The following is a 13806-nucleotide window of genomic DNA, read 5'->3' on the forward strand; positions in this document are numbered from 1 at the left end:
CTCACCAAATTTCTTTGTGTTCCTCAGCACTGAGCTACACCTTTTAGGCATAATCTGAATGAAATTCTTAATGGACTTCCTCCAACTGGGGAGCAAACAATTACTAAACTGTTCTATTTAACTGCAGTATTTGTAGCCATGTCTGAAAAACAGTTTGTGACTTCATGCATGATGCAAAAAGTGTGTGTACCTGGTAAAGTCTTCTCTCTGAACTGCATGCAATGCATGACCCAGATTCTGGAAAGCCATCTGTGGACAGTGAAATCATTGCATTTGCTTCATGTGTATCTTGGCAGAATCTTGGGAGGGGGGCAAAAAAATGCAGTCTCTGTAAAGCAACCTTTATTAATGTCTTTACTGCTGATGAAAAATGATAGATTGACAGCTCAGGAAAGTGAAATCATTTCTCCATACATTATGTAAGCAAGGACAATGGAAGCCTACCATAAAAATGGGGAGCTTAAACTTAACCTTGAAGAATTTCCTTTGTAGGGTAGGCAGAACCATAGAATCAGTCAGGGTTGGAAGGGACCACAAGGAGCAGCCAGTTCCAATCCCCCTGCCATGCCCAGGGACACCCTACCCTAGAGCAGGCTGCACACAGCCTCAGCCAGCCTGGCCTTAAACACCTCCAGCCATGGGGTCTCAACCACCTCCCTGGGCAACCCATTCCAGCCTCTCACCACTCTCATGCTCAAAAACTTCCTCCTCACCTCCACTCTGAATCTCACCTCCAGCTTTGCTCCATTCTCCCTAGTCCTGTCACTCCCTCAGAGCCTAAAAAGTTCCTCTCAGCTTTTTTGTAGGCCCCTATCAGACAGTGGAAGGCCACAAGACAGCCACCTGGGAGCCTCCTCTTCTCCAGACTGCACAGCCCCAACCCTTTCAGTCTGTCCTCCTGAGCATCCTCATGGCCCTTCTCTGGACATGCTCCAGCATCTCCACATCTCTCTTGTAATGAGGGCTCCAGAACTGGATGCAGAACCATGTCATTCTCCCAGCTTATTCAATTCTTGGCCTCTCTGCTGAACCTGCAATCAGGGTGCCAATTAATGACAACTGTGATTGTGATTTGTTAGAGTCCTCTTTTTCTGCTTCCTGCTATGAGAGTATAGCAAAGGTCCACTAGCTGTAAAGTATCAATTTAATTGCCACCAGCTCAGGCTGTACTTAAGCTAGGAATGTCTTTGAGTTAATGACCATTATCAATAAGGTAGATATTTCACACTTTCTGAAGCAAAAGAAGGTAGATCACACAAGAAAGCAAAGTTTTAATCTGAAGTTTAATATCACATGGTAGAACATGAGACTTGGAGAGAGTAATAAGTTCCCTTTGGAATAGGAGTGATAAACTATTTAAATCCCAATGCAGCTCAAACATCTATAAAGTGGCTTTTTAAAAGAAAAATATCTTACCTACTCTCTGATCATAGATTTATCATAGCTCTCTTTGTTTCCTCTCACCCTTGAGCTCCTTAGGTATCAAGAAAGTTGTTCATCTGACAAAGGGACATGACTTGCTATAGCTGCCTAAGCCTGCTCAGTATTAAAAACCCAGCAAAAAGCACTGTTAGTTGCTACAACTATGTAGGAAAGTTGAGCTGAAAAACTGCAGTCTGACCATACACACACAGCACACAACAGCCAGATTAGCCACTTCACTAATGTGTGAAGATGGGGAGCCCTGCTTTATTGCAAACATGACTTTTTATACCTTGAGTGCTGTGTCCAGTTCTGGGCTCCTCAATTCAAGAGTGGTGCTGGAATGTGTCCAGAGAAGGACAACGAAGCTGGTGAGGAGCCTGGAACACAAACTCTATGAGGAGAGGCTGAGGGAGCTGGGGGTGTGCAGCCTGCAGAAGAGGAGGCTCAGGGCAAACCTCATTGCTGTCTACAACTACCTGAAGGGAGGCTGTAGCCAGGTGAGGTTGGTGTCTTCTGCCAGGCAAGCAGCAACAGAACAAGGGGACACAGTCTCAAGTTGTGGCAGGGGAGGTCTAGGCTGGATGTTAGAAGGAAGTTGTTGTCAGAGAGAGTGATTGGCATTGGAATGGGCTGCCCAGGGAGGTGGTGGAGTCACCATCCCTGGAGGTGTTGAAGCAAAGCCTGCATGAGGCACTTAGTGCCATGGTCTAGTTGATTGGCTAGGGCTGGGTGCTAGGTTGGCCTAGATGATCTTGGAGGTCTCTTCCAACCTGGTTGATTCTATGATTCTATGATATAATTAATAGACTCGTGTAGATGATATGAAAGATAGATTCAAGTTCTACCTGAGCTAAAAGGTCTTCAGGCACAATCTTCCATCTTGGTAGTGTCCTCAGCACTACAATTTTTATCACTCCCTTTCTTGGTATAAGGAAGTTTTGGTAATTTAATGGTTTCAACACTCATCCATTTTGTTTGTTTGTTTTTCTTGCATCAATTAATCTTTCAACAAAATACAGAAATTCTTTAGAGCAGAAGCACCAGATTGATTTCTCCCAGAGAAGCACTTCAACTCTTTAGAGCATCACACCTTCCCTTCTCATCCTGAGTTCTCAACAGTGGCACAATTTGAAATGGAGTAGTAGAGAGTTTCTATCTCTGTACCAGATAAATGTACAATGAACAAGGAGGTAGAAGGCAGGTGTATAAATCCTTTTAAGCTAAGCACCTCTGCTATGAAGACAGACAGAAAGAGTTGGGGCTGTTCAGTCTGCAGAAGAGGATGCTCCCAGGTGACCTTCTGGTGGCCTTCCAGGATCTGAAAGGGACCTGCAAGAAAGCTGAGAGGAACTTTTTAGGCTCTGAGGGAGTGACAGGACTAGGGGGAATGGAGCAAAGCTGGAGGTGGGGAGAGTCAGAGTGGAGGTGAGGAGGAAGTTGTTGAGCATGAGAGTGGTGAGAGCCTGGAGTGGGTTGCCCAGGGAGATGGTTGAGACCCCATGGCTGGAGGTGTTTGAGGTCTGGCTGGATGCATCTGCAGCCAGCCTGCTCTAGGGTAGGGTGTCCCTGCCCATGGCAGGGGGTTTGGAACTAGTTGATTGTTGTGGTCCCTTCCAACCCTGACTGATTCCATGATTCTAAGAAAGCAAATTAAAAGTTTGGTTCTTCAGCAAACATTTAAGTGAGGTCTGAGGAAAGATCAGCTCTCACTTTAAGAATCGTACCCTAAAAATAATACAGAGAATTCAGCACTGCCTGAAGCATTTCCCAGGCAAATGATTGATTTGAGTTTCACTTGTTCACACGTTGCAAACACAATCCAGCTGTTCTGCTGATGACTTTGCATTTTACTCCATAGGCTTATCCCTGTTTCATTGGTTGGTGGTGAATTATAGCACTCATTATTCTTTCCCTCCCACGAAGACCCAACAAAAAAAGAAGTCACATTATTGTCTGGCATTAGGATGTGAAGCAGTAAAGTTTTCCTGTCAATCTGAGAAATACTTTTCAATCCCAAAATTTAGATACATTGTCACTGACTGCAAGACCTGGATTTTAGCTTCCATTCATAACTGGGTCTTGCTCTTGCTGACCAAACAACTTTATAATTCCTTTTCCCAGTATTATTCACAAAGGGAAATCTTAGAACCATAGAATCAGAGTTGGAAGGGACCACAAGAGTCATCTAGTTCCAACCCACCTGCCATGGGCAGGGACACCCTACCCTCATCCAGCCTGGCCTTAAACACCTCCAGGCATGGGGCCTCAGCCACCTCCCTGGGCAACCCATTCCAGCCTCTCACCACTCTCCTGCTCAACAACTTCCTCCTCACCTCCACTCTGAATCTCCCCACCTTCAGCTTTGCTCCATTCCCCCCAGTCCTGTCACTGCCTGACAGCCTAAAAAGTCCCTCCCCAGCTTTTTTGTAGCCCCCTTCAGATCCTGAAAGGCCACAAGAAGGTCACCTGGGAGCCTCCTCTGCTCCAGTCTGCACAGCCCCAACTCCTTCAGTCTGTGCTCACAGCAGAGCTGCTGCAGCCCTTTGAGCATCCTCCTGGCCCTGCTCTGGACACACTCCAGCATCTCCACATCCCTCTTGTAATGGGGGCTCCAGAACTGGATGCAGTACTCCAGGTGGGGTCTCTGCAGAGCGGAGCAGAGGGGGAGAATCACCTTACTGGCCCTGCTGGCCACACTTCTGCTGCTGCAGCCCAGGCTCTGTTTGGCTTTCTGGGCTGCAAGTGCACACTGCTGGCTCATGTTGAGCTTCTCCTCCACCAGCACCCCCAAGGAAATTTCATATTTACATCCAATACTACATTTGATTCTCACCAGCAACAATTATTATCAGTATTTATACCATTTTTACTATCAACAAGTAGTATAGTGAAAAATAGATTTAAATACTCTCTTAATTTACCCCACATAAAGGTCTGCATATGTCCAGTACTGACTATGTGTTCTGATTTTCCAGGGCCTTTCAACCATATCAAGTCAAGTCTGTTGGGATCCACATCAGACTCCAATCTCAACAAATACAGTACCATCAACAAAATTCCTCAACTCACACTGAACTTTTCAGATATCAAAAGTGAGAAAAAGTCTTCATCTCCTCCTTCTTCAGAGAAAGCAATTATTGCACCCAAGGTGAAAGACCGAACGCACAACGTAACAGAGAAGGTTACCCAGGTAAGATCATGCTCATTATCTCAGCTCCCTCTCTTATAGTAGGCTTATTTATGCCTTGCCCTGCCTGGGCATCTTTTTCTGCCCAAACCAGAGGTAAACACATAACGAGCACAGAGGAGCACAACAGACCTGGTGCCACAAAGTCTGCCCAGGGTCTGTGTTGTATAAGGTGTTTGTAAAACATGTTGTGTAACCCACACACACCCAGCTTATGCCTGCCTGTGTTTACCATGCCTGGAGAATGCAGGCAAGTGGCTTTTACCTATTAGGGTAAGGTCTGGCTAACTGGAGGTGGGGAGGTTCAGACTGTGAGGGTGTGAGGAGGAAGTTCTTCACCAAGAGAATGGTGAGAGCCTGGAATGAGCTGCCCAGGGAGGAGGCTGAGGCCCCGTTCCTTAAGGTGTTTAAGGCCAGGATGGATGAGGCTGTGGGCAGCCTGCTCTAGGTTAGGGTGTCTGTGTCCATGGCAGGGGGGTTGAAACTGGCCGAGCCTTGTGGTCCCTTCCAAACCTGATTCTATGATTCTATATCCTATATCCTTATTCTAAGACTGATGCAGTGCCCTCTGAAGGCAACAGAAGTATCCAGCTGCATTCACTATCATTGTTATATTTGGTTTGCATTGTCATATTGAGATTGACAAGGACAGGCTACCAATCATAGAATCATAGAATCAGCCAGCTTGGAAGAGACCTCCAAGATTATCAAGTCCAACCTATCCCCCAGCTCTGTCCTATCAACCAGACCATGGCACTAAGTGCCTCATCCATTCATCAATGTAAAATACACTGAAAAACCCCTAAGACATGGCAGTATCCCAAAGAACTTTCATAGTCTTCATAAGCAAAAGGTGGATCCTTACATTCCCATTCAGCAACAAGACTGCTTGAGGTTAGAAGTGCTTTGCATTACAATGCTAACAGAACTCCATGAGGGAGATCTTGCCTAGAGTAGCTTTTGACTGACTGGTGACCAGCCTTACCTCAACCAGGCTGCAGCTTCTCTGTACTTCTACTGTGCCAGACATTGTCCATGCTCCTGCTCCATTTGATGGATGTAGAAAGGAAATCATTGTGCACTTTCTTAGAGAAATAGAGATAAAAGTTCTATCAGTTCTGTCTTGAGATCAGTTAGTGTCTAAAAAGTAATTGGCTTTTTATCTTTCCTGTATTTTGTCTTCGATAACTAACTGCATCTGCAACCATTCTACTTCCTTCCCTGATCAGTTGTGAAAGATTCCATAGCTCCTGGACCCATTTCTATGCATTTAAAATTATTCATAATAGTTACACATGGAAATCTTGTAACAGATAATAAGGCAAAAAAGCTAAGTCTCATTAAAAAGACCAATAAACTGCACCAGTACAGGCTGGGAGGTGATCTGCTTGAGAGAAGTCCTGTGGAGAGGGACCTGGGGGTCCTGGTGGGTAACAAGTTAGCCATGGCACAGCAATGTGCCCTTGTGGCCAACAAGGCCAATGGGATCCTGGGGTGTATTAGGAGGAGTGTGTCCAGCAGATCAAGGGAGGTTCTCCTTCCCCTCTGCTCTGCCCTGCTGAGACCTCACCTTGAATACTGCCTTCAGTTTTGGGCTCCCCAGTTGAAGAGGGGCAGGGATCTGCTGGAGAGGGTCCAGTGGAGAGCTACGAGGATGATGAGGGGACTGGAGGGCATGGCTGGTGAGGAGAGGCTGAGGGACCTGGGGCTGCTTAGTCTGGAGAAGAGAAGTCTTAGAAGGGATCTGATAAATGTTTATAAGTATCTGAGGGCTGGCCAGGAGCAGGGGGACAGGCTCTGCTCACTGCTGCCTGGGATAGGACAAGGAGCAATGGGTGTAAGTTGCATCACAGGAGGTTCTGCCTCAACACAAGGGGGAACTTCTTTACTGTAAGGGTCCCACAGCACTGACACAGACTTCCCAGAGAGGTTGTGGAGTCTCCTTCTCTGGAGACTTTCAAGGCCTGTCTGGATGTGTTCCTCTGTGATCTGTGTTAGATAGGATTGTCCTGCTCTGGCAGGGGGGTTGGACTGAATGATCTCCTTGGGTCCCTTCCAACCCCTAATATCCTGTGAGCCTGTGATCTTACTTCTTTTGTTTGTTTTGTCACCCAGTCCAAATTCTGCACTGTTTTGCACAGAGAGGTTCAGCTGGTGTCCTGACACTGATGGTTAGAAAGAGACAAGTCTTCCCAGAGGCACAGAAAATAGACTTTTGTCAAAGAAAGCAATTGGGCAAAAATTTGACATCTGTCTCTTAACATTTTTGATGAGTGCATAAAGCAGAATTTGGCCTTAAAATGAGAGTGTGTAGAGGAACAACAGGAAGTGATCTTCTCTTTTGTTTAAATATTGGTTTCTCTTAAATCTTCTCAGACACCCAATTCCCACTGAGATACAGCTCCAGCATTGTGAATCCTGTTGTGAACAGTCCTGGAGCAGCATGAAAATGAGAATAGTCACTACCTGTGCCTAATTTCAAACAAAATACTCAATTCCTGCATACCCTTAAATCACAGAATCAGTCAGGGTTGGAAGGGACCACAAGGAGCAGCCAGTTCCAACCCCCTTGCCACAGGCAGGGACACCCTACCCTAGAGCAGGCTGCACACAGCCTCAGCCAGCCTGGCCTCAAACACCTCCAGCCATGAGGCCTCAACCACCTCCCTGGGCAACCCATTCCAGCCTCTCACCACTCTCCTGCTCAACAACTTCCTCCTCACCTCCACTCTGACTCTCCCCACCTCCAGCTTTGCTCCATTCCCCCCAGTCCTGTCACTCCCTGAGACCCTAAAAATTCCTTCCCCAGCTTTTTTGTAGGCCCCCTTCCGATCCTGGAAGGCCACAAGAAGGTCACCTGGGAGCCTCCTCTTCTGCAGCCTGCACAGCCCCAACTCTTTCAGTCTGTGCTCACAGCAGAGCTGCTGCAGCCCTCTGAGCATCCTCCTTGCCCTTCTCTGGACATGCTCCAGCATCTCCACAGCCCTCTTGTAATGGGGGCTCCAGAACTGGCTGCAGTACTCCAGGCGGGGTCTCAGTAGAGCAGAGCAGAGAGGGAGAATCACCTCCCTGGCCATGCTGGCCACACTTCTCCTGCTGCAGCCCAGGCTCTGGTTGTCCCTCCAGCCAACTTTCTGAGGGTGCACACAGTGCCACTGCCCCTATCACTGACAACAACCCATAGCTGGACCAGTTAATAAACTTACAAATTACTGGGGAGGGAGGGGGTTATTGTATTGCCTAAGAAAAAAAACCTATTTTGTAGCCCATGATTATTAATGCTCAGAGATTATTGGTCCCCTTGACATCTGTCAGTTTATTGATGGGCTACAGGATTGATTGGAAGATTGCAATCTTATTTGCAGACATGCTGAACACCCACATCTTTTCTACCAGCAGAGCTCTCAGTGAAGGGAGGGTGACATATGAAGTGCTAGACCTTGTGGTTGTACTGCATGTTTTTGTAATCTAGCCAGACTCTATTCTGTCAGCCCCAAAAGATGAAGAAATAAGTAACATCCCCCAAGACTAGTCTCAGCTGTTGGTATAAAAAGAACTATTATATGATCATGACTTCAAACTGACCTTCAGCTTTTCAGGCTAAAAACAAGACTAGCAGCATCTACCACAGAGAGGGACAATATGAGACCTAAAAATAAACCAAATTATTGATCCATACATTTTTAGCAGTCTGATTGGGCTGACACACTCTGCTGTTTACAACACATGCAAGAACTCACACACAAACAGCATTTCAAGGCTGCTCACTTTGGAAGCCAAGCTGACATAAACCAGAAGATTCTGAATTAAGGGGAAATGATTTTGATGTGCATTCCAGTCACACATACAACATAATGAAACTGAGGGTAAGCAGAGCCAATATTCCCAAGTTACTGCATGGCAAGTTGAGACCATTTGTTTTATGCTGCAGGGAGAATCTTTCTTCTTCTGTTATTTGCTGTTCCTGTTGTCACCAATCAATTGGCATAGCTGATACAGGAATTATTTCCCTTGTTTACAATCATGCCTAGCATTCTTATGCAGTAAGAATGTAATTATATAATGAGGCTCTGTAAAAACTATAGATGGAATTACAGAAATAAATGAATTGATAGGGCTGGGTGCTAGGTTGGACAGGATGATCTTGGAGGTCTCTTCCAACCTGGTTAGTTCTATGATTCTATGGACTAGTAGATTGGACAGGGCTGGGTGCTAGGTTGGGCTGGATGATCTTGGAGGTCTCTTCCAACCTGGCTGATTCTATGATTCAATGATTCTATGATTTTATTATCATTGAGACAGTGTGACACACTGTATGTGAGAAGTAGAGTGGTGGCAAAGCCAATAAAAATATCACAGTTTCAGGGTAGTCCTGTGTCCAGTTCTGGGCTCCTCAATTCAAGAGTGAGGTTGAGGTACTGGAATGTGTCCAGAGAAGGGAAACAAAGCTGGTGATAGGCCTGGAGCAGAGCCCTGTGAGGAGAGGCTGAGGGAGCTGGGGGTGTGCAGCCTGCAGAAGAGGAGGCTCAGGGCAGAGCTCATTGCTGTCTGCAGCTCCCTGAAGGGAGGCTGTAGCCAGGTGGGGTTGGTCTCTTCTGCCAGGCAAGCAGCAACAGAATAAGGGAACAGAGTCTCAAGTTGTGGCAGGGGAGGTCTAGGCTGGATGTTAGGAGGAATTTGTTGGCAGAGAGAGTGATTGGCATTGGAATGGGCTGCCCAGGGAGCTGGGGGAGTTGCTGTCCCTGGAGGTGTTGAATCAAAGCCTGGATGAGGCACTTAGTGCCATGGTCTGGTTGATTGGCCAGGGCTGGGTGCTAGGTTGGACTGGCTGATCTTGGAGGTCTCTTCCAACCTGGTTGATGCTACTTTAGGTATATTTTCAAGCAAGAACTGCCAATTTTACATTAAGGCAGCATCTTTGTTCCATATGAAAACTTCAGTGACTACTTTTCATTTAGTGTCTTGGAAGCCAGCATGAAAAGATGTGTTCAACTTCCAAAGCCCATTCAGAATACCACTAATAATAAATGAGAAACAGTTATTAAATGGGAAGAAATTTCACAGCTTTGCATTTTTTTTCCAATCTGAGGATCCATCTTCTGCAGAACTGTTCTGCTTTCAAAATTACTTCTATTAATAATGGATAAACGTAGCCTCTTTTGAAACAAAATGTCATGGCTTAGATCCAGCCTGCAGCTGAGCCTCAAGAAGCCACTCAGAGACAGCCCTCCCACCTCGCCATCCCCTAGTGGGATGGGAAGGAAGGCAAGGCACAAAAGTCCAGTGTGATGTTGTCAATTTGCCAAGTCTCTCTGTATTTATATTTCAGCAGTGACCCTCCATACCCCTTAGCTTCTTTGATTGCAGCATGTGTTTTATAGGCATAGATAAGCTGCACAGTGTTGTCAATGGTCAAGTGTACAATCATAGAATCATAGAATCAACCACTTTGGAAGAGACCTCCAAGATCAGCCAGTCCAACCTAGCACCCAGCCCTAGCCAATCAACCAGACCATGGCACTAAGTGCCTCAGCCAGGCTTTGCTTGAACACCCTCAGGGATGGCCACTCCACCACCTCCCTGGGCAGCCCATTCCAATGCCAATTACTCTCTCTGACAACAATTTCCTTCTAACATCCAGCCTAGACCTCCCCTGGCACAACTTGAGACTGTGTCCCCTTGTTCTGTTGCTGCTTGCCTGGCAGAAGACACCAACCCAGATCTGCCTACAGCCTCCCTTCAGGTAGTTGTAGACAGCAATGAGCTCTGCCCTGAGCCTCCTCTTTTCCAGGCTGCACACCCCCAGCTCCCTCAGCCTCTCCTCACAGGGCTCTGCTCCAGGCCCCTCCCCAGCCTTGCTGCCCTTCTCTGGACACCTTTCAGCACCTCAACATCTCTCTTGAACCGAGGAGCCCAGAACTGGTCACAGCACTCAAGGTGTGTCCTGACCAGTGCTGAGTACAGGGGCAGAATAACCTCCCTCGTCCTACTGGCCACACTTTGTTATATGTTACCTCCTTCTCTGGCAATATTTTGCTCTGTGTCTAGTTTGCCATCATTTCCAAGTCTCCTGGTGGCTAGGACTCCCTGTTGGAGCTCAGTGAAGCCACATACTCACACAGTGTCAGTTGCATTGTGTGTTGAAGAAACCTTTCCTTTGAACACCCAGCCCAGCACCAGCAATTAGGGTGCCAGGAGAAGCTGTGCTTCAATACTAGCTACTTCCAAGGGAGCTTGAACTCTTTCATATGCTGCTGGTACCTCTTTTTCAGTTGGACTATGGTTGGTCTCAGATACTTTTTATCCCCAACTCCAAAATCCTAGAGGTTGGCCATGAGTCATCCAGAGTGCCCTCTCAGAGAGGCTCTAGGTGAGACCTGGCTGCAGTGTAGAGCTTAGTTTTAGCATCTTGTTCTGGCCAGACTATCCCAATGACTACTGCCTGTTCATTCTCCTGTCTGATTTGTTCAAAGGCTTATCAATGCTCAGGATCACATTAGAAAAATCATTCTTCTTTTGGGTCACTTGATACAGAGGGCTCAAAATCAAGCTGTAATCTGGGATTTACATCCTCCAGAAGGCCACAATGCCCAAAGAAGCCTGGGTTTCCTTTTTATTGGTGGGTAGAGGTATAGCTACTATCTTGTTAATGACATCCATTGGAATCTGGCAAAGCCCACCATGCCATTTTACCCCTAGAATCTAGGTGTCTTGACCTTACTTCAGCTGATGACAAAACCAGCCTTCAGAAGGATTCAAACTGTTTTCTTCTCTTTCCTAAACACTTCTGCTATATTGCTCCAAATGATGCTGTCATCAATCTACTGCAGGTGTTCTGGAGCTTCTCTCTGTTCTGGTGCAGTCTGGATTGGTCCATGGCAAATGGAGAGGCTGTATTTACACCTTTGGGGCAGTTGATTCCAGGTGTACCAGATACTCCTCCAACTGCAAGCAAAATGTGGCCCACACTGTGGAGCTATAGGAATATAGAAGAATGCATTAGCAATGACATTTGTGCTGTACCATTTGGCTGCCTTTGATTCCAGTTGTGATTGAAGCTCTAGCATGCTTTAGTAGAAGTCTACTATTAGTCTCCATTAGACCTTCACACTGGTCATGAGGCTGTAGAAGAGAAAGTTTTGCTTGATCATCCCTGATCAGAGTACCAGAGTAGCAAAAGAAGACTCATCATAAAGGTCCTGCCATGTCTTGCTGCAGTTTCCAAAAGTCCAGGCAGGAACTCTTTCAAGGCAGGAGGCCCCTCATGCCTTCTCCCTTGCTCTATTTGTGCTTCCCTAGACAAAGTGTCCATTTGCCATTTCATACTGGGCATGCAAACCCAGCCAACCACCAGCCCAATTCCAGCATGGGCTTCCACATGGGTCTGCACACCTGCAGAAAGACACCTCCTGCTGTTCCCCCTCCAAGCCTGCAGGGCAGGGGGGAAAGCAGTTTTTGTGCCTTCTTCTCCTCCCTATTCAAACTTTGGGGGAGGAAGGGGGAAAGAAAGGAATTTGAAGTGCTCTGGAACAGCCTACCAAACTGCTGCTCTTCCAGAATATTAATTTACTGAATATCCAAAAACCTTTCTGCATTTCAGTTAGGTTGAGAATTAAAATATGCTTAGATAAGCTCTGAATTTTCCAGAGCCATTAATAACAAAAATGCTGTTTCAGTGCTCACCTAAAATTACTCTTGGTGAGTTTGCAGGTGTAGTCCCAAAAGAAAAGAATAAAAATATATTGTGCTATTTCTGACCCTGCAAACAAAGATATATTGAGCCCATTGTTTAAATAAGAAAGTTTTATATCCTCTTGTATCTGAAGTCTGAAATGAGAAAATAGAGAATCATAGAATCATAGAATCAACCAGGTTGGAAGAGACTTCCAAGATCATCCAGTCCAACCTAGCACCCAGCCCTGGCCAATCAACCAGAACATGGCACTAAGTGCCTCATCCAGGCTTTGCTTCAACACCTCCAGGGATGGTGACTCCACCACCTCCCTGGGCAGCCCATTCCAATGCCAATCACTCTCTCTGCCAACAACTTCCTCCTAACATCCAGCCTAGACCTCCCCTCACACAACCTGAGACTGTGTCCCCTTGTTCTGTTGCTGGCTGCCTGGCAGAAGAGACCAACCCCACCTGGGTACAGCCTCCCTTCAGGGAGTTGTAGACAGCAATGAGGTCACCCCTGAGCCAACTCACTAGGTGGGGGTTTGAAAGTACTAAGAGACCAAGCAATACCTATGCTTCAGCTGGCTGTCAGTTGGTGTGTTTAATGCATTAAATAATAGCTGACACCTTTAGTTAAGTGCAAATTCTAGTTACAGTATAAAAAATAGATGGATCAGCCCCTACCATCACCTCAGTGTGGTGCTAAATGGCTACTTGGAGGTACCATATAATCTTTTGGGTGGCTTAATCGTTTCTTTCTTCACAGTTGACAGGAGAAGAGTGATTATTAACCTGGGTGTGCTCACACTGTTTTCAGAGTAGAACTTCACTGAATAAAAAATTCCACTTAGATTGCTAAGGATAGGATTTTAGGTTTATACAACACTTGCCTTGAAATGTTAAACAGAAAGGAGTGTGTTGACCCTTATAATCTTATAAGGTTATGTTTGGGGGGCATGAAATTCTTCAGTCTTGAACAAGCTGAAATCTCAAATTAATTACTGCTAATCAAAAAGCAAATAAAAGCAGGCAATGTTGCTGACAATGTATTTCTCCTGCCAGTCATCACTTCATTTCAACATGATTAATCATTTTACTTACTCTTGAAAGATCTGACTTCCTAGGCAGCAATGGTTTTAATTAGCAGGAGAATAAAGAAAAAGTAAAAGCAGCTGGTGGAAAATAGGTCTAAGATTTCAGGAATATGTCACTTGCCCACTTGGGTAGTAATAAAAGGTTGTCATAGAATAGAATCATAGAATCAACCAGGTTGGAAGAGACCTCCAAGATCATCCAGTCCAACCTAGCACCCAGCCAATTTGTTCACTAGTCTGTGTAAAATGAAGTGGTGATCAGAGTTCCATGGGGTCTGGACAGCACTTGAAGCACAGAAGGCAATAATTAACATAATTGCTAACAATCTCCACAACTATGCCAAGCAGTGCTACAGGCTGGGGACAGAGTGGCTGAGAGAAGCCAGGAAGAAAGGGACTTGGGGGTACTGGTAGATAGTAGCT

At 46.0% G+C, this 13806-nt stretch overlaps 1 protein-coding gene across 3 annotated transcripts in view; it reads left to right on the plus strand.

Annotated features, from left to right (window-relative positions):
- KCNH7 (potassium voltage-gated channel subfamily H member 7) overlaps positions 1-13806 on the plus strand; it is a 212292-nt gene that overhangs the window by 132447 nt on the left and 66039 nt on the right. For all 3 annotated transcript variants that reach the window (XM_064164067.1, XM_064164073.1, XM_064164079.1), the window contains one exon: positions 4401-4615. In XM_064164067.1, coding sequence (XP_064020137.1) covers positions 4401-4615 — 215 coding nt within the window. The remainder of the gene's footprint in view (positions 1-4400; positions 4616-13806) is intronic.

The sequence above is a fragment of the Pogoniulus pusillus genome, chromosome 2 (genome assembly GCF_015220805.1).
Source record: "Pogoniulus pusillus isolate bPogPus1 chromosome 2, bPogPus1.pri, whole genome shotgun sequence".
Classification (NCBI taxonomy): domain Eukaryota; kingdom Metazoa; phylum Chordata; class Aves; order Piciformes; family Lybiidae; genus Pogoniulus; species Pogoniulus pusillus.